The sequence below is a fragment of the Microcaecilia unicolor genome, chromosome 14 (assembly GCF_901765095.1).
Source record: "Microcaecilia unicolor chromosome 14, aMicUni1.1, whole genome shotgun sequence".
In the NCBI taxonomy this organism is placed as follows: domain Eukaryota; kingdom Metazoa; phylum Chordata; class Amphibia; order Gymnophiona; family Siphonopidae; genus Microcaecilia; species Microcaecilia unicolor.
In genome coordinates this window covers 13,862,571-13,884,462 of record NC_044044.1, presented here as the reverse complement: position 1 = coordinate 13,884,462, position 21,892 = coordinate 13,862,571, and the positions used below count along the sequence as shown (strand labels likewise).

Below are 21,892 nucleotides of genomic sequence, written 5' to 3'. Positions count from 1 at the left end.
GATCATTAGTTGTGCTGTGTTGTTGGGTACTGGTCTTTTATGTTGGATCGTTGGGATAGGCCTTTTTGAAGAGGTAAGTTTTGAGTGATTTTCTGAAGTTTAAGTGGTCGTGGATTTTTCTGACAGCATTTGGGAGACCGTTCCATAGTTGTGTGCTTATGTAGGAGAAGTTGGATGTGTAGGTTGCTTTGTATTTTAGCATCTTGCAGTTTGGATAATGTAGGTTTAGGTATGATCTTGATGATCTGATTCTGTTTCTGGTTGGTAGATCTATTAGGTCTATCATATATCCTGGTACTATGCCGTTGATGATTTTGTGTACCAAGGTGCAGAATTTGAAGGTGGTACGTTCTTTGATGGGGGAGTCAGTGCAGCTTTCTTGTAGGGGTTTAGCACTTTCGAATCTTGTTTTACCATATATCAGTCTGGCTGCTGTATTTTGGGCGGTCTGGAGTTTTTTTTGTGAGTTGTGTTGTACATCCCGCGTAGATTCCGTTACAGTAATCTGCGTGACTTAGGACCATTGATTGTATTAGGTTTCAAAAAGTTTCCCTCGAGAAGAAAGGTTTTATTCGTTTGAGTTTCCACATTGCATGTAACATTTTCTTTATTACGGTGTTTACTTGGTTCTCGAGTGTGAGGTTACGATTGAGTGTGATCCTTGGGGAAGGGGATACTGGAGGCTAACGGAGGCCCACAGCAGCTGGAGGTCGACAATGCCGGGAGATAACTTGCCCGGCCGCACATCTAGAAGGTCATATTTTTGGTGGCTGTTTCTTCAGCTCGCAAGGTCAGTGAGGTTATTGGCGGATGATGCACCTTATGCAAAGTTTCATCATAACAGAGTAGTCCTCCGCATGCACCTTAAGTTCTTACCTAAGGTTGTGGCAGTTCCATGTGAAGCAGTCAATTGTCCTGCCAACATTCTTCCCCTGACTTCATGCCCATCCTGGCGAAAGCACACTGCACACCTTGGACTGCAAATGAGCGTCGGCCTTTTACTTGGAGCAGACTAGGCCCTACACACAGTGCACCCAGTTTTTTGTTTCTTTTGACCCCAACAGGATGGGGATCACCATCGAGAAACATACCAGTTGGCTGGCAGATTGCATTTCATGCACAGGCTGGGCTGACCCTTGAGGGTCATGTCAGGGCTCACAATGTCAGAGCCTTGGCTGCGTTGGTAGCCCAATTGAGGTCAGCCTCCATTGAAGAAATTTGAAAGGCAGCAACATGGTCTTCAGTCCACACATTCACATCTCATTACTGCCTTGAGCAGGATACCCGACGTGACAGCTGGTTTGGACAAATACTTATGCAGAATTTGTTTGGGGTCTAGAGTTCAACTCCACCCTCCTAGGCCTGTTTTGTTCTGTTCCAGGTTGCACTCTCACTCATTGTATATAGTTTCAGGTTAATTACTTTTTTGCCCTTACTGTTGTGAGGTTCAAATGACCTCTGGTGGTTGTTTTATGTGAGCCTAGTAACTAGGGATTCCCGCATGTAAGAATTATAGGCCTTTTCCTTGGAGGAAATGAAGATACTTACCTGTAGCAGGTATTCTCCAAGGACAGCAGGTCTTATATTCTCACATACCCTCCCACCTCCCCTTGGAGTTGTCTCCTTTTTATATTATGCTTTATATTGTACTGCTAGTCCCATGCGCTCGCAACGGGTGGGAGGGCATTCGCTCATGTGTGGTGGGAGTGTGTCTCATGCTGAAAAACCTGTTTAAAGCTTGTTATGAGGTCTGGGCTGGCAACACGGAATTGAAATGTTGTTACAGATTTTACTTTAAGGAATTAAGGACTTTAGGAAGATGCATGAAGGATCCTGATTAGAAGACACAGGGATGCATTCACCTAGTACTCTATCTAGGCAGGGAGCCTGTGCTCAGTTTCTGTAATTGGCATTGTTTATGACTATATTTAGGTACCCAGCAAGTTTATTTTTTTTTTAATGAAATACAATAACGTGGAGGAGAAACATGGTTAGAACAGCAAGCTGAATACCAGGGAAACCACAGAGGATCTCCTTGGTAAGTCATTATCCTTCATTGTGTCAAATACAAACTTAGTCAATTTACTAAGCTGTGGTAAAGCTGTGTGTGTGTGTTTTAAATTTAGCTCATGTATTTTCATTTATCACATCATAATGCATGTTAAAATTGACTAACTTGTGTTACATGGCTTTTGACACTCATTAGTACAATAACTCAACTTAGTAAATAGATTCCTTTTAGGACTACATGTTCAGAGGTCCTATAAAGGTAAACAGATAAATCATAAATGTAATTTTATGCAGCTGAAGTGAGGATGAGTAAGGATTCAGTGGGTACTCTGCATAGAAAAAGAAGAAAGTAGCCAGTGAGAAATTGGGGTGAATAGAGGTGTCAACTTTGGCCATAGAAATAACTGTTTTTTCCTATACTTGTGGTGTGGCATGATTTGGCATCCAATTTATCTAACATGATTTCATAGATTTTTTAAAAAATTTCTTTATATAGCCTGCAAGCTATTGAAGCAGTGTTCTTTCAGATATAATATATTTTTATGTCCCTGGAGGGCTCACAATGTGAGTTTGTATCTGAGGCAATAGAAGGTTAAGTGACTTGCCCAAGATCACAAGAAGCTGCAGTGGGATTTGAACTGGGTTCCACTGGTTCTCAGCTTGCTGCTGTAACCATTAGACTACTCCTCCAGGCTGGACCTCTTACCTTTCCATTTAAACCTTTCAGGAAACTGATAAGACTTCTGATATGGCGGTAGGATTTATCTGTGTGGTTTTTTAATGAGCTGTCTGTGATGATTTCTTTTACTTTTGGTATTGCTGTCATAAAGAGCATCAGTCCTCTCCAGATTTCTGCCTCCTGCATATCCCTCTGTAAAATGTCAAAGAATAAAAATGTTTAAATAGTTTTGTCTTCCAAATTCTGCTTCTAGGTGAGTCACAAGATACATATCATTGTAATTATCCAACCAGGAAAATTAAACATACATTGCACAGTTAGAGGCCCTTCTACTAAAGTGCACGAAGCAGATAATGCACAAATTGGCATGCGCTGTTACCAGATGAGCATAGTAACTGTTACCATGATGGCATGACAGTTAGTACAAATTATTTTGCATGTTACCTGCATGATGCTGTGTTAAGGGGTGGAAACTAGGCAGGTTATAGGTGGAGAATGGGTGTGGATTGTACACTGCAGTAAGCAAATTCCAGCCGATATTTAGCGCTATTTAACTGACCAGGAACCGTTCCTGGCCAGTTAAATAGCACTTAACCAGCTAAGTATTAATATTCAGTGCAAGATAGCCGTTATGTCTGCTGAATATTAGTGCTTAGCACATAGCGGCTAACCAGCTATATTGGGTGATATAATTCTCGCTGGCTAAGTTTAGCAGCCAAATCGGACCACCTAAATAGCAGTCCTATTTTTGCCCACTATAAATTTAACCTGCCAGTTCTGAATATTAACTTGGTTAAGTTTAAGCTGACTGATAAAAAACAAATATTCGGTGCCAGTCACCGGAAACGGCCCGGCATTGAATATCTGGGCTCATTGCTGATCGTGAGACTTAGCCGGCCTGTCTCTCGCGGCCTGAATATTGTCCGGATAGTATTTACCACGCCCTATCACTTGTGCAGTTAGGGCGTGTACACGTAATGCTTCCTCAAGAGGAGGTATTAACTGCATCCATGCTAACTTCAAACAGTCTAAACATATAGTAAAGAATATTTCACAGCGATAACTGCAATGGACTTGCAGGTATACTTGCAAAGATTACTGCACAGCCTTTGTACTTCTCATTAATTTTTGCTGTTAAGGCGCTGTAAGTGCAAAAACATACTGCACTTTACTAAAAGGGCCCCTTAGTCAATGATTTTAAACATACAACTTCATATTTGTTTTCATTATTAACACTAGTTTTGGAACCAGAGAGAAAATAGGGGAAGAACAGAATAATAAATTAAAATATATTTACTGAGTGCAATTTTCAAAGCCATTCACATTGATAAAACAATGTTTTACATGTAGAAATGGTCTCGTTTTGAAAACTGGCTACCATGTGTGCAGGTCAAAGTGTGCACAGGGGATTGCAGGCACACTCTAGGTGGCATCACAGATGGAGCCTTGTGTGCTGGATTATTCCCTTAGATCACAGAAGTCTGAAATTGAGTTTTCTGAGCATGCACAGAGGCTCCTGCATTGCCTTGGATTCTCCCCTCCCCTATAGTCAATAACAAAACTAAAGGAGTAGTGGCTTGATCTTCACTAAGGATGTTTATTCTTTACATATATATTTAGTTCAAAAACGATTTATCAGAAATTGCAGATAAAATTAATCTCAGCTTCAAATTATAAATTCGTGGGCGGATGCATTCCATCTGAAGCTCAACGCAGAAAAGACACAATGCCTTATATTATCATCGCATTATAATAAAATTAACTATACCAATATAAATACACTAAACCACACTCTTCCTGTTGTGGATACCCTGAAACTCCTAGGCGTTACAATTGATCGTAATCTAAATCTAGATAACCACGTGAAAAATGTTATAAAGAAAATGTTCTATGCAATGTGGAGGCTTAGAAGAGTGAAACCTTTCTTCCCAAGGGAGACATTCCGCAGCCTAGTGCAGTCATTGGACTACTGTAATTCCTTATATGTGGGATGCAAGGCTCAAACCATTAAGAGACTCCAGACTGCCCAGAACACCGTAGCCAGACTGATATTCGGAAAGGCGAAATATGAAAGTACTAGACCTCTTAGAGAAAAATTGCATTGGCTTCCATTGAAAGATCGAATTGCATTCAAGATATGCACCTTAGTTCATAAAATTATTTATGGAGATGCCCCATCTTACATGTCAGACCTAATAGATTTACCAGAGAGAAATAACAAAAGTTCATCACGCACTTTCTTAAATCTCTATTATCCCAACTGCAGAGGACTCAAATACAAATCAATACATGCATCTAGCTTTTCATATATCTGTACACAACTATGGAATGAATTACCAACCACCATAAGAACAATACACGACCTGATGACCTTCCGAAAGTTACTGAAGACTTATTTGTTCAAAAAGACATACAAAAAAGATCCCCCATGGAGGAAGTGACGTCACCGGTGAGCATGGCTGCTTGAAACCCGTGCTCCCGAACACCCTCAGAAATAACGAGCGATTTCCCGACCTCAAGCGAGAGCGGAGCACTGAAATTACTGGAGAAGCTGCAGAACGGAAAGTACCTGAAGGGCTCATGCAGAAGCGAGTGGATCCACTAAATCTGACCCAGTTTGCATTCGAGCCCGACGCGAGCAGGAAAAAAAACATGGCGGCCCGTGAAGAGGAGGACACGGAGATACGGGCCATACCGGATCTGCAGCACTCAGGAGATCTATTTATCACTCAGACTCAAGGGGACCCCCAGGTGGCGGGCCTTCTGGAGCTGTGTGCCTGGATCCAGGAAATCAGATCTGACCTAAAGGCGATGCGTACGGAGCTGGCGACCCTGGGTGCCGATTTGAGGGGAGAGATAGCGGAGATGGGCCATAGAATCGAGGAGGTGGAAGGCCGAATCGACGAGCACTCCGAGTCTTTGGGCTCCCTAGAACGACAAGTAGCGGATGAACGCCTGGGTCAGCAGTTGATCAATGATAAATTAGAAGACCTGGAAAACAGAAGTAGGAGGCACAACCTTCGCTTCCGCGGCCTGCCTGAGACCCCGGTACTTCAAAATAGTGAACATGTGATACAGCAAATCGCTAGCTCACTGCTGGCATCTACGGAGGAACCGGTCCCTCCGGAAAAAATAGGGGCCAGTAGAAGAAATCTGCCTAAAGACATAATAGCCTGCTTCCAGGACTTTAAATTGAAAGAGCGAGTTATAACAGCTGCGAGACAGGCAAAAGATTTCAAGTGGGACAATTACTCGGTGGAAATATATCAGGACTTAGCTGCAGCTACCCTGAAGAGAAGAGCCGAGCTTAAGCCGATAACAGCTAAGCTGAGAGAACTGGAGATCCGATATCGTTGGAGATACCCGTTTGGGCTTGCATTCTATAAGGATGGGAAACAACATCAAATAAAATCGATAGCGGAGGCCTCAGCGATTACCAACAGGCAACACCACCTACAACAGAGAGGCCTACCCCACCTTTACGCCGATGACTCCCAGATCTACCTCTCCACACCAGAAATCTCGGTAGAAATCCAAGCCCAGATATCTACCTGCCTGTGTGACATTGCTGCCTGGATGTCTCACTGCCACCTGAAGCTCAATATGTCCAAAACTGAGCTCCTTAGCTTCCCAGCTAAACCAACCTCTCCCCTTCCCCCTCTCTCTATTTCTGTCAACGCGCTCATTCTTCCTGTCTCATCTGCTCGTAACCTTGGGGTCATCTACGACTCCTCCCTCTCCTTCTCTGCACATATTCAGCAGATTGCTAAAACCTGTCGTTTCTTCCTCTATAATATCGCCAAAATTCGCCCTCTCCTTTCTGAGCATGCTACCAGAACCCTCATCCACACTCTCATCACCTCTCGCTTGCTTCTCACAGGTCTTCCACTCAGCCATCTCTCTCCTCTTCAATCTGTTCAAAATTCTGCTGCACGATTAATATTTCGCCAAAATCGCTATGCCCATATCAGCCCTCTTCTGAAGTCTCTTCACTGGCTCCCTATCTGTTTCCGTATACAATTCAAGCTCCTCTTATTGACCTATAAGTTCATTCACTCTGCTGCCCCTCACTACCTCTCCACCCTCATCTCTCCCTACACTCCTTCCCAGGAACTCCGTTTACTAGGCAAATCTCTCCTAATTGCACCCTTCTCCATCGCTAACTCCAGACTCTGTTCCTTTTATCACGCCGCACCTTATGCCTGGAATAGACTTCCTGAGCCATTATGTCAAGCTCCTTCCCTGGCCACCTTCAAATCCGGGCTAAAGGCCTACCTGTTTTGATGCTGCTTTTGATTCCTAACTTGTCACCTACTCTTAACCCTTATCTTGTCTTCCTCTTTTCAATAGATCCCTTTTCCCTATGTATCCTGTCTGTCTGTCCTACCCTTTTCCCTTATTTGTCCTGTCTGTCTGTCCTGATTTACTACTACTATTACTACTACTACTAATAATAATAACATTTAGATTGTAAGCTCTTTTGAGCAGGGACTGTCTTTTCTCCATGTTCAACTGTGAAGCGCTATGTATGTCTGGTAGCGCTATAGAAATGATTTGTAGTAGTAGTATGTGGCCCAGGAATTGTTAAATGGGAGGAGAAAAAATAGATGAGATTGCATATCAAAATGCCAAGCGGTTTCAAAGGACTGACTGGCCAAACGTTGAATCTTAAGCTGAAGAATAGTCTAGACAATAATGCTTGGTGATTGTGTGAACTGTAGCCCATTCTGTGGTTTTGTAGATATCGCTGATGGAGACTGCTCTGGTTTGCTACAGAGGTATGTTTAGCATGGATTTGATGCAAATCTATTCATGGAGGCTAAGGGAGGCCTGTAAGCATATAAGAAAAAAAGATGCTTATTTGGAAGCCAGAGTTCCAGGGGTTTTAGGATTAGAATAAACAGTTGTGATGACTTCCTGATGTCTTTTGTTCAATCAAAGCAGTAAAGAATCCAGGGTATGGAAAGAAGATTCTCTGAGGATAAGCAGGATATGATATTCTCATGAATGGGTGACGTCATCTGACGGACCCCGGCATGGATGCTATTTAGCATTCAAAAAGATTCTCAAAGCTTTTGGCAACACCTGTACTGCTATGCACGGGTGACTTCCGGGCCAATGAGAGCACACGGGACCAGGAGTCTTAGGCTTTCTGTGGAGCAGAGTAGTGGTGTTTACCAGCTCTCCTCAGCATGTATTTTTTTCTTCTCTGGTGCCTTCCCTTGCGATATGGGGGACCTTTTTTCTTCATTATGTTCCTTATATCTTAACTCCTTTTTAATTTTTAGTATTTTCGGCCTTTTTAAGTTTTACTTATTTTCTCCGAGGACAAGCAGAAATGCTCACCCTCCATTTTTTATTTATTTATTGCATTTGTATCCCACATTTTCCCACCTTTTTGCAGGCTCAACGTGGCTTACAATGTATCATTCTTGGTGGTAATGGATTAGAACATAATCACTTATTGTTACATAGAGATTTTGAGCAACATGGTAGAAGTTTATTATAACATGGTAGCAGATATTATAAAAATAATTACATATCGTTACATAGAGATTGTGAGTAACATGGTAGCAGTGTAAAAAAAAGCAGATATTATAAAAATAGGTCTGTGTAAAGGTAAAGGAGATGCATGCATTTATATTTGTTGTTCTATGTGGTATGCCTTATTAAAAAGATGGGTCTTCAGTGATATTCGGGAGTTTGTTAGTTCGTAGATCTTTCTCAGGTTGTGCGGCAGTGCGTTCCATAGCTTGGCACTCAGGTAGGTAAAGTTTGCTGCGTCTGTCTTCTGGCAGCCCGGTACCGCCTCCTCGACCTCCACAGATTTTGACGCCGATTCCTGTACCAACCCTGCAGCCTTGCTCGACGGCGACTCTAGATGACCGCATCCGAGCCATTCTTTCAGTTCTTCTGGAGGGGTTGCTGCGTCAGTCTGCTCCGGTGCCGGGGGTGCTTGCGCCCTCCGCACCGTTGGTGAAAGCGGCAGCTGGCTCTCTGCCTGTGGTGAGGTCCTCGATGCTGGGCCACCCAGGTCGATTCCCTGTCGACATCGATGGAGGGAGCTTCATCGCCGCCGGCATGGGAGTTGACCTCTCGACATCACCACCGAGGACATAGTTCCTCGGCGTCGAGACAGGCCCGGTTTAGGACTGCAGTTAAGGAACTCCTGTCCAACACCGATGAGGATGCCTCATGGGATGAAGGGGAGGATCCCAGGTATTTCTCTTAGGAGTCTTGTGGTCTTCCATCTGATCCTACTCCTTCACCAGAAAGAAAGCTTTCTCCCCCGGAGAGTCTTTTTTTCTCTTTATTTGTCCGGGAAATGTCTGTGGCCATTCCCTTCCCAGTGGTATCTGAGGATGAGCCCAGGACTGAGATGCTCGAGGTCCTGGACTATCCTTCGCCACCTAAGGAGTCATCCACGGTTCCTTTGCATAATGTGCTCAAGGAGACACTTATGCGGAACTGGATGAAACCATTAAGTAATCCCACCATTCCCAAGAAGGCTGAGTCCCAGTATCGGATTCACGGAGAACCTGAGTTGATGAAGTCGCAGTTACCTCACGACTCTATGGTTGTGGATTCCACTCTCAAGAGAGCCAGGAGTTCTAGAGACTTTGGCTTGGCGCCCCTGGGGAGAGAATCTAGAACTCTGGACTCTTTTGGGAGAAAGGCCTATCAGTCCTCTATGCTCATGGCCAAGATTCAATCCTACCATTTCTACACGAGCATTCACTTGAGGAACACGGTGAAGCAACTGGCGGACTTGGTCGATAAGCTCCCTCCGGAGCAGGCCAAGCCTTTTCAGGAGGTGGTCAGGCAGCAGAAGGCGTGTCGTAAATTCCTGTCCAGGGGTGCTTAGATACTTTTGATGTTGCATCCAGAATCGCTGCCCAAGGTATAGTGATGGGCAGACTCTCATGGCTGCGTGCCTCTGACCTGGACAATCGAGTCCAGCAGCAAATTGTGGATGTCCCTTGCCAGGGGGATAACATTTTTGGTGAGAAGGTCGAGCAAGTGGTTGATCAGATCACGCAGCGGGAAACCGCTATGGACAATCTCTCCTGCAGGGGGCCTTCTGTTTCTACCTCATCTGGTAGATGATTTTTTCGGGGAAGGAAGAATGCTCCCTACGCCTATAACAAGCGTAGGTACAATCCTCCTTCTCGACAGCCTTCTCAGGCTCATCCCCAGCGCGCTCGTTCTTGTCAACAGCGTGCGCCAAGGCAGGCCCCCGTAGCTCCCTAGCAAAAGCAAGGGACGGGCTTTTGACTGGCTCCAGCTGAGCATAGCCGCAATAAAAGTGTCCGGGCCGGACGACTTGCCAGTTGGAGGGAGGTTAAAATTTTTTCACCAAAGGTGGCCTCTCATAACCTCCGACCGGTGGGTTCTTCAAATAGTCCGGTTAGGATACTCCCTCAATTTGATTTCTAGACCTTCAAATTGCCCACCGGGAGCTCAGTCCAGCTGGTACTTGCAGAGGAACTCTCTGCCCTTCTCAGTGCCAATGCGATCGAGCCCGTTCCACCAGGGCAAGAAGGGCTGGGATTCTATTCCAGGTACTTCCTTGTGCAAAAGAAAACATGGGGGGATGCTTCCCATCCTAGACCTAAGGGCCCTGAACAAATTCCTAGTCTGAGAAAAGTTCAGGATGGTTTCCCTGGGCACCCTTGTTCCCCATGATTCAGGAAAACAATTGGCTATGCTCTCTGGACTTAAAGGATGCTTATACACACATCCCAATACTTCTGTCTGGGAGCGCATCACTTCCAGTATTGTGTGCTGCCCTTTGGTCTGGCGTCTGCGCCCAGGGTCTTCACAAAATGCCTGGCAGTAGTTGCAGCGTCGCTACGCAGACTGGGAGTGCACGTGTTACTTTATCTCGATGATTGGCTGGGAGGCAGGGGCTCTCCAGTCCATGCAGATGACTATTCAACTGCTGGAGCTACTCGGGTTTGTTATAAATTACCCTGTCCCATCTTTTCCCTGTTCAGCAACTGGAATTTATAGGAGCTCTGCTGGACTCACAGACGGCTCACGCCTATCTTCCCGAAGGGAGAGCAGACAATCTTCTCTCTTGTTTCCATGGCCAGAGCGTCTCAGCGGATCACAGCTCGGCAGATGTTGAGACTTCTAGGCCATATGGCCTCCACAGTTCATGTGACTCCCATGGCACGTCTTCACATGAGATCAGCTCAATGGACCCTAGCTTCCCAGTGGTATCAAGCTGCAGGGGATCTAGAGGATGCAATCCAGCTGTCCACCGAATTTCACAATTCCCTTCACTGGTGGACAGTTCGATCCAATTTGACCTTGGGACGTCCCTTTCAAATTCCTCAGCCACAAAAAGTGCTGACAATGGATGCATCCCTCTACTACTACTACTACTACTACTATTTAGCATTTCTATAGCGCTACAAGGCATACGCAGCGCTGCACAAACATAGAAGAAAGACAGTCCCTGCTCAAAGAGCTTACAATCTAATAGACAAAAAATAAATAAAGTAAGCAAATCAAATCAATTAATGTGAACGGGAAGGAAGAGAGGAGGGTAGGTGGAGGCGAGTGGTTACAAGTGGTTACGAGTCAAAAGCAATGTTAAAGAGGTGGGCTTTCAGTCTAGATTTAAAGGTGGCCAAGGATGGTGGCTCCAAATCTTCCCAACCACCTCAAAAATCAGAGTGGTACCCCCTTTGCCCAGTCGGTCTACTTGAAGTACATTGTTTACCAGTGTGAGTGTGGTCCGACAATCGAAATGAGCTCGATATCCTGTTTTAAGGGGGCAATTTTCAATCTGTCTAAACTAAGAAAATGTCCATGGGTACTTGTCCCTACAATCTTTCCACCAGTTTCACATAGAGAATTCATACATACTTTCCTATTGAAATCTGCCATGGATGCAAAGTACCCATGGGCATTGGCATTTGCTTTTTCTGCAGAAACTGTTTCCATGTACGCACAAAGTTTAAATGCAATCTGTGTTCTCTATTTTCTTATTGTGACTTAAACAAGCCCCCAAGAACAGCTCTTCTAAATGCATGTTGCATAATGCAGTATTTTTAGCCATACTGAAGGAGCGTAATTGTCAAACAGCAAATTTATACACATAACTCACTGTTTGCTTACATAAATGGATTTGAAAATTGTTTTCTTAATGGAAATCTGAAGATCATCTTCAGTTGCCCAGTGTTCAAGGAAAAAATGACTGTGGTTAGCTGTTATTTCACTATGGGACTCATTTTCAAAGCACTTAGACTTACACAGTTCCATAGTAACCTATGGAACTGTGTAAGTCTAAGTGTTTTAAAAATATGCCTCTACGCTTCTTCAGACTCAATTCACAATTTGTAAACTTTCATGTATTTTACACTGGTTCTTTACAGATATTCTAATGGACACTTATTCATCAAATTCAGTATGAGTGAATCATTTTTGGGTTAGTCTATATCCAATGTAATGTTTGTAAAATCTTATTCACTGGAACCTCCTACACATTCCTTTTTGTTCCCTGATGCCTCTATAGAAATCATTGTTGTGTAGATGTGGTCAGCATAATTGTGTAGAGACAAGACTTACTTCCATTTTATCCCGTTCATTGAAGTTAACCCCTGTTTTAGGGACTGTTATATTTTCTCGCAGGTTACAGGAATCTGTGCAGGCATCCTGCAGATGAATAATCACATTAAGGTATAATCCGAATATGTTTTTATTCAGTGATATCAGGATTCAGCACAACAAAGATTGTTTTTATGCATACATTTACAGTGTATCAGGTATAGAAAATTATACACCTTTTGCAGGAAGCATGCTTTCTGGTTTATTACATAGGGGTAGATACTCAAAGAATCCTAAAACAGCAAAGTTAACCTGTTAAAGTTATCTAGAAATTTAGCTAAGTTGTGGCTGAACATCCAATTAAATCTAACCTCATAAAACTTATGTGTTTAGTTTTTTTTTTCCAAATCCTTTTTATTTCAAGGCAATTCAACATATTCAAACAGCTCAAAAGAAAGTTATAACACAATGTTTGGCTTGCCTGAAAAGTTTTAACATTTTCCGAGCTCAACCCTTCCCCCCTTTCCCCCCTTCTATTCTCTATCCTCTAACCCTATCCCCCCCAAAAAAAACAACTTCAAGAGTTCAATATCTTGCTTCTTGCCATTGGAGTGAGAGTGTCCTATGTGTTTAGTTTTAAGCCATTTTGTGCAACTACACTTAGACAATTCAGCTAGTTAGCACTGAATATCACACTAACTAGCTAAATTTGAAAACCACACCCTAAGCATGTCCCATCCCAACCACTTTTTTGTCCAGCTAAATCTACATACCCAGAAATATTGTGCAGTCAGCTTTTGGCTAGATGAGGATAATTAGTTAGAATTATGCAGTTAAAGGGTGATTTTATACTACATAAATTGCTTGTATATCAATCCCTTAAGGTTTTATATAGATATAGATATATAGATAGTGTGTGTGTGTGTGTGTGTAAATATATATATATCTAATGCCATACCTACTTTTTTATATCATCAAAATATATGTATACTTCCTTCCTAATGACATAAGAACATGTTTAATTATCTTCTCTGTCTCATCAAAATATACGGGACCAGTATTCAAAAGTTAGTCATTTTACCTTTGCTCCGCAGTAGGTTGCACAGTTAAATAAAGAATTCTGTCTGCACCTTTTTGGGTATTGGAAAGAGGTCCTCTAAAACTGTCTACCAGTACACATCTTGATAATATTTAGCAAAAGCATGCCAATTTGGTATAATTATATGGGCACCACATTCTAACAGTAATCCAGAATTTGTTTTATTGCCATTTAAGATGTGCTGGTGCAAGGATGTTTGTTGTTATAGACAAATTTTCAGCTTTGGGGACCCTTTATTTAACTTCCAGGCCCATAGCCTCCTGAATCAAGAATTTGAACATTAAACATAATTTTTTGCTGACTGTTGCCTGTGCTAAACTCGGAATTTCAAAGCCAGACCATATGTGGGCACCGGCATTGAATTTCTAGGTTTTCAGAGCTGGCTGGTACATAGCCAGTTCATGCGATATTCAGCACTTAACCGGCTATGGGTTACCGCATAAAGGGTCCTTTTACTAAGGTGTGCTAAAAGATTTAGCATGCGCTAAATGATATTCCTATGGGCGTCTTATTTTTTTAGCATGCTAGCGTGCCTAATTAAAAGGACCTCAAAGATAGGACTGACTTTTATGCGGTCCTATTTATGCAGTAAATCTGCCTAGTTAAGTTCTGAATATTGGCACTTGACCAGCCATTTGCTGACTCTGTCCGCAAAATAGCCAGTTTAGAATTTAACATTAATTGGTTATTTTCAGTGGCACTTACCAGTGTAGTGCTGCTGAAAATAACTGGTTAGCCCCAAACAGGCAATTTAACTGGCCAGGAGCCTTTTATGGCTGGTTAAATTGCGTTGAATATTGACCCCTGCAATCCTAATAATTACCACAACAGCACACCTCCCATAATAAACAAAACACCCAACAACAAGTATTGTGGCAGTGCAGCTGATCATCCTAGACAGCTGCAGCTAGTGTAGCATAAATAAGCTGAGGCACTAAGGGGGCAATTCTATAAGTGGGCACCTCCATTTAGATGCCTCAAGGGCAGGCGGTAGGATCCTATTCTATAATGGAGCTAGGCACCTACATTCTGTTATAGAATACTAGTGTAACATGGTATTGGTGCATCTAACATTTAGTTGCGCACAGTTACACCAGCGGTAGAGCTGTGTCTAAATGTGAGAAACTAAATGCAGCAGGCATGAGCATAACTTACAGAATTCTGTAAATTGCCTGTATAAGAGAGAGACAAGCCTGTGTCCCGACCATGCTCTGCTCCTATGTGCATCCCACTTGCAAATATTTGTTATGAAAGCGAAGCTGGTATTTGCAGAATAGCACCTAGTTGCTCTGCTAGTATTCTAAATATTTGTGTGTAATCTGTATGTAAATGTGGGCATCTAGATTATAGAATTGCTCTTTAAAAGAGGGGAAGAGCACAATAAACAGCAGCATAAACAGCCCAAGACAGTAAAGCTAGAGCAGAAATTTGTTATTTTCTGGTAATATTTTTTTTTTTGGGGGGGGGGGGGGGGGAGGATCTAATGATCTCAAAGGAATCAAGAGCATGGCAATGCAGCTGATCATAAGCAGCAAACAGCAGAAGTATTCCAGAGAAGGAGAAGACGATCAAAGGTTCGTCACATTCAACTTTATCTTCCAGTGACCTGACTTGCCCAAGTTTTGGCACTATGCCTTTGTCAGGGGTCTATACTTTACCAGCAAAGTGTATGATATGAATAAAAGCAAGTGGCTCATAAATCTATGCTCCTATTGAAGCCAGTAAGCCTCAAACACAACTGCATGTGGATGTCAAAACACTTATGCAAATTAGATCTTGCCAAGCAGCAGCTACAGTGGCCTTAGCAACAAAACAGTAACACAGTAGCCCTGAATTTAGAGAGCAAGTTTGGAGGTGGCAGAGCCTGGAGCAAGCAGTGACAAAGGTAGCAGCAGCAGTGGCAGAAACTGAGATGTGCAGCAGTAGTGGAGGAGGATTTTCTCTTTTGTTCTATTTTTGTAAAAAGAGACTGGGCAGCAATGACTGGAATAGCAGCTGGCAGAACCAAGCCATTGAGGACAAAGAGTGTAGGTATGCACTGCTTTACTGGAGCTGTGCACTCAGTCCTTCAAATCCAAGAAATTGAAGAAAATCAAACAGGGACGTTTGTGTTTAGGAATACTAGTTTCCACCATGTCTGGTGCTAGCCATGAACAGTGTGAACTCATGATAGCCCCTATTATTAAGAATATCCATTTACTGGGCACACTGTTTGATGGGCAGAAAAAGAAATGCGCAGTGACTTTGGCCAGACTGAAGACCTTATGTGCCCAGTATGCTAAAACATCTGCAGTCATGGCCTTGAGAATTTGTACAGCAGACTGATGCTGGTCTTCGCCTCTCAGGGACAATCACTAACTGCACCTTCTCCAAAAGACATTACACGATGTGATACCCTCAAGTGAGCCTTCTCCTGAGTAGCCCCTACACTCTGGAATGTACTCCACTTAACACAAGACTATCTCTACCTCAGGAAGCAAGTGAAAGCTTGGCTGTTCAACCAGGCCTTTAATGGAAGAAGTAACTAACTTGTTAGTCTCACACACACACACACACACACACACACACAGAATGACACAAGCTGCACATACTGCAGCAGGACATGTTTATCCACTCCTACTCTAGCTGATACAATATTTAACCATCTCTCTGACCTCATGTGCACCTTTCTTTAAATTAGGCACCTTATTTTCTAACTCCTCTTACTCTCTTACCTATCTATATGTTCCATCTTTGCTATGCCATATTTTGTATTGTTATTTGAATATTTTTACTGCTGTAATTGCCTATTGTTCATGTTTGATCTATTCTTACTGTACACCGCCTTGAGTGAATCATAAAGAAACTCCAAACTGCTCAAAACACAGAAGCCAGGCTTATATTTGGAAAAATGAGATTCAAAAGAGCCAAACCCCTACGAGAAAAACTGCACTGGCTGCCAATCAACACATTGCATTCAAAATCTGCACCCTGGTTCATAAAATCATCTATGAAGATGCCCCTGGATACATGACAGACCTCATAGACCTACCAACCAGAAACATATCAAGATCAGCATGAACATACCTAAATCTCCACCACCCAAGCTGCAAAGGACTCAAATACAAATCAACCTATGCATCCAGCTTTTCCTATATAAGCACACAACTATGGAACGCATTACCAAGCACCGTGAAAACAACATACAATCACCTAAACTTCCGGAAATTACTAAAAACTAACCTGTTCAAAAAGGCATACCCTAATGATCCAACTTAAATGCCTTAACCCTGCAACACAACGAAACCAAAGCTCGTACTGAACATAACTCTTCCTCTTTACGATTCCCCAATGTGTCTGCAACACATGAACTTTACCACAACATCACTCTGTATTTGTTCAAACCAGTATTGGTGATCGCCTTTACGGTACTATTAGGCTTATTTTCGAAAGAGAAGGGCGGCCATATTCCGACCCAAATTCGGGAGATGGCCGCCCTTCTCCCGTGGGCACCCAAATCGGTATAATTGAAAGCCGATTTTGGGCGCCCCCAACTGCAGTCCGTCGCAGAGACGAACAAAGTTCCCGGGGGCGTGTCGGAAGGGTAGTGAAGGCGGGACAGGGGCGTGCCGGGGCGTGCTTAAGAGATAGCCGCCCTCGGCCGAAAATGGAAAAAAGAAGGGCGGCTGTAGCAAAAATTTGGTCTGCTTTTTTTAGACCTTTTTTTTTCACGACCAAGTCCCAAAAAAGTGCCCGAACTGCCCAGATGACCACCAGAGGGAATCAGGGATGACCTCCCCTGACTCCCCCGGTGGTCACTAACCCCCTCTAGCTATCTAGCTATCTATCTACTTATCATTTCTATAGCGCTACAAGGCATACGCAGCGCTGTACACCATACACAAAAGACAGTCCCTGCTCAAAGAGCTTACAATCTAGATAAGACAGGTAAACAGACAAAACAATTAAAGGTAAGGGAATACAAACAGAACAGTTAAGGGTAAGAGAATACAGACAGAACAATTAAGGGTAAGGGAATAAAGTGATGAGGATAAAGGACAGGGCAAGTGAGTTAGGAGTCAAAAGCAGTGGTAAAGAGGTGGGTTTTGGTTTGGACTTGAAAACGTCTAAAGACGGGGCAAGACGTACAGGCTCAGGAAGTCTATTCCAGGCGTGAGGTGCAGTGAGACAAAAGGAACGGAGTCTTTAGCAGTAGAGGAGAAAGGGACAGATAGGAGAGATTTATCTACAGAACGGAGTACTCGAGGGGGGACGTAGGGAGAGACAAGAATGGAGAGGTACTGGGGAGCGGCAGGTTATAGGTTAATAGGAGAAGTTTGAATTGAATACGGAAACGGATAGATTTGGGAGTCGTCAGCTTAGAGATGGTACTGAAAGCTATGGGAAGAAATCAGAGAGGCAAGGGAAGAAGTGTAGATGGAAAACAGGAGAGGACCGAGAATAGAGCCTTGAGGTACACTGATTGGTAGTGGGATAGAAGTGGAAGAGGATCCACCAGAGTGTACACTAAAGGTGCAATTCGAGAGGTAGGAGGAGAACCAGGAGAGAACAGAGCCCTGGAATCCAATTGAAGACAGCGTATCAAGGAGTAGGCTGTGATCCACAGTGTCAAAAGCGGCGGATAGGTCGAGAAGGATGAGGATAGAATAGAGACCTTTGGATTTGGCTAGAAGCAAAAATAAAATACTTTAAAAACTTTTTTTCCCAGCCTGTATGCCAGCATCAAATGTCATACCCAGCTCCATCACAGCAGTATGCAGGTTCCTGGAGCAGTTTTTATTGGTGCAGTGCACTTCAGGCAGGTGGACCCAGGCCCAACCCCCCCCCCCCCTACCTGTTACACTTGTGGTGGTAAATGGGAGCCCTCCACCCCCCCCCCCAAAACCCACTGTACCCACATGTAGGTGCCCCCCTTCACCCATAAGTGCTATTGTAATGGTGTAGAGTTGTGGGGAGTGGGTTTTGGGGAGGATTTGGGGGGCTCAGCACCCAAGGGAAGGGAGCTATGCACCTGGGAGGTATTTTAATGTTTTGTTTTTATTTTTAAAAGTGCCCCCTAGGGTGCCCGGTTGGTGTCCTGGCATGTGAGGAGGACCAGTGCACTACGAATCCTGGCCCCTCCCACGACCAAATTCCTTGGATGTGTTCGTTTTTGAGATGGCCACCTTCGGTTTCCATTATCGCTGAAAACCGAGGCTGGCCATCTCAAATCCGCCCAAATCCTAGGCATTTGGCCGGCCCCAACCGTATTATCGCAAGAAAAGATGGCCGCCCATCTTTTTCGATAATACGGTTGGGACCACCCCTTCTTGTAGCCGTTCACAGAGATGGGCGGCCCCTTTTGATTATGCCCCTCTGTAAGCCACATTGAGCCTGCAAATTTGTGGGAAAATGTGGGATACAAATGTAACAAATAAAATAAAAACTTCCTTAAAAAAAGACAATAAATAAATCTTAATAAATAAATTTGCCACATACAACTGTAACAATGACCTTTGTAACCAAGAAGGTGGTGTAGTGACCATGAAAAATGGGGGAGTAAGTGGTATCTGACAGGGTGCTGCTCATGCTGCCAGTAGTGCTTGATAGCATACCTACGTTTTGCCCTGCTACATCCCCACTGCTCCTCCAGTGTTCCCTTTCTTCCATCTGAATCACCAGCTTATCTCACATTAGTGTGTTGCACTGGAGGGCAATATTCGTTTTCACCTGTGCATCACAAAGGGTGACTGTCATGCAAACATCTTCCTTGATGAGGAATTTCAATTTATTTTCCACTTGCACACATAAGGAGTTTTACCTCCTGATGCCAAACCCTTCTGGCTGCTGAAAACTGTGACCCTAGCCTCCAGGATAGTTACTATTAGAATGACAACACATAAGGATTCAACATTGTCCTCAGTGGCACCAAAGGATATTGACACCATGGGTGAAATGGAGACAAAGAAGCATCGGCACCAGGCCAGGCCCCTTCAAGGCATGATGCCAGAAGCACCGGAACATCAGCATTGCCATACCCATGAAGCGCCCACACCGTGAAGGATTCTTCCCTTTCAAAGTCTCACTGCTAACACACCAACCTCCACCTAGCCTTCTGATTTGACTTTGATGCCTTCTGTGTACTTGACCACACCAGCTGAGCCCCTGCCTTTACTGGTGTCTGCCCTTGAGGAGTGGATCTGGGCCATGCTGCAGGAGGAACTGGAGTGCTTTCTTGACTGACACAATGCCAAGGCATTGAGGGCATTGAAGTCTGGATCGAGGTTGGTCCAGCTCATTCTGGAGGCCCTTTCTCTGCCTGTTGGTCGCTGGAGGGGTGTCGACATCAGTGCAGACCGAAATGGTATTGGTGTCCAGTGCCTCAGGGGAGGAAGCTTCCTCAAGGCTCAGGATCCTGCCCATTTCTCGGAGCTCTCGCCCAGAGCCTGGACATGAGTCCAGTAGACTGAGGCAGGTACAGATTCAGACAGAGGATTACTATCGAGTGTGATTCAGTCCACTCCTGGGAGACTGAACAGGAGCCAGAAGTCCTCTCAGAGGAGGGATCACTTGGTCTCCCATCAGATCCCTCCCCTTTCCATGAGAGGAGCTAATCTCCCCCCTGCGAAGCTGTCCTTTCCCAGTTTTGTCCAAGAGATGGCTCAGTCTATCCTATTTAAGTTGGATGTTGATGATGAGTCCAGGGCCAAATTATTGGACATCCTTGACTTTGAAGCCTCTCCTAAGGTAGCTGTCATACTGCCCATTCACAGCATCCTTCAGGCTGCGCAGATGAAGCAGTGAAAGATCCTCCTTTCTGTGCAGCCTATTCATTAGAAGGCCAACTCTATCTATACAGTCTAGGAGGCTCCCAGATTCAAAAAGCTCCAGTTTCCTCACCATTCAGTGGTCATTGAATCGGCCAAAAGGTTGTTTCACTTTGCTTCGTTTTGAATATCAGGCAAAGCTGTGAGCAGTGCATGCGACTGTTTTCCTTTGCCTTATAATTAGAACAAAGCAGGTCATTTACCTTGTATTTCAGTTATCTATCTGGATAAAGTTAGAAAAATTGCTGTCCTAACTTTATCCAGATTATCTGGTTACCAGTCTGAATATCGCCTGTACCCAGTTAAGTCCTGGCAGCTGCATTATACCTGGATGGTCAATGATGATATTGAGGTATGACCCAGTGCTGAATATCCAGGTATGCACAACTCATGGCAGCCAGTGTTTTAAAAAAATGCTGACCATTGTGGGTTGAATGTTGACCTGTTAAGTTCTCGAGGAAATACCTGCTGTACCTGAATGAAACTTGTCTTGAACTACAACTAAAGAAGGTGTGAGCTAAATGCAAAATCACTTCCCCCTTCTCAATATTTATTAGGATTTAGGTTATACCATTTTCATTCAAGGTGAGTTACATGAGACACTGGAGTGTTAAATGACTTGCCCGAGACCAAAGGAGCAACAGGTGGGATTTGAACTTAGCTTTTCTGGTTTTTAAAATACAGTCCACTGATCTAAAATTCAAACCAGATTGCAAATAAAACATCAGAAAAGTTTAAACACTATGATAAACTAAAATGCACATAGAGGGGCATAATTGAACGAAAACGCCTATCTCCATGGGCGTTTATCTCCGAGAACGGGTCCGTAAAGGGGTGGACCGAACCCTATTTTGGGAAAAAATAGACGCCCATGTTTTATTCAACAATGTGTGAGCTGGGCGTTTTTGTTTTTCAGCGATAATGGAAAATGAAAGCGCCCAGCTCAAAAACGAATAAATCCAAGACATTTATTCGTGGGAGGGGCCAGGATTCGTAGTGCACTGGTCCCCCTCACATGCCAGGACATCAACCGGGCACCCTAGGGGGCACTTTTACAAAACCAAAAAAACAGGTAAAAGAGCTCCCAGGTGCATAGCACCCTTCCCTTGTGTGTTGAGCCCCCCAAATCCTCCTCAAAACCCACTGCCCACAAGTCTACACCATTACTATAGCCCTAAGGGGTGAAGGGGGGCACCTACATGTGTGTACAGTGGGTTTGGGGGGGTTGGACGACTAATAAGCATTAAGCAGCACAATTGTAACAGGTAGGGGGGATGGGCCTGGGTCCACCTGCCTGAAGTCCACTGCACCCCCTAACAACTCCTCCAGTGACCTGCATACTGCTGCCAGGGAGCTGGGTATGACATTTGAGGGTGAAAATAAAAATTTGTGAAACATCATTTTTTTGTGGTGGGAGGGGGTTAGTGACCACTGGGGGAGTCAGGGGAGGTCATCCCCGATTCCCTCCAGTGGTCATCTGGTCATTTAGGGCACTTTTTGGGGCCTTATTCGTGAAAAAAACAGGGTCCAGGAAAAGTGTCCTAAATTCTAGCTAAAAACGCATACTTTTTTCCCATTATCGGTGAAATGCGCCCATCTTTGTTCGGCAGATAACCACGCCCCAGTTCCGCCTTCGCCACACCTCTGACACGCCCCCATCAACTTTGTCCGCATCCGCGACGGAGTGCAGTTGAAAATGTCCAAAAATCACCTTTCGATTATACCGCTTTATTCGTTTTT

The 21,892-nt window shown here is 44.0% G+C and overlaps 1 protein-coding gene across 3 annotated transcripts in view; it reads right to left on the bottom strand.

Moving 5' to 3' along the window:
- The window catches only part of EPO (erythropoietin), a 142,852-nt gene that overhangs the window by 8,069 nt on the left and 112,891 nt on the right, over nucleotides 1-21,892 (bottom strand). For all 3 annotated transcript variants that reach the window (XM_030187277.1, XM_030187276.1, XM_030187275.1), the window contains exons 3-4: nucleotides 12,269-12,355; nucleotides 2,717-2,881 (exon numbers count right to left, since the gene is read on the bottom strand). In XM_030187277.1, coding sequence (XP_030043137.1) covers nucleotides 2,717-2,881; nucleotides 12,269-12,355 — 252 coding nt within the window. The remainder of the gene's footprint in view (nucleotides 1-2,716; nucleotides 2,882-12,268; nucleotides 12,356-21,892) is intronic.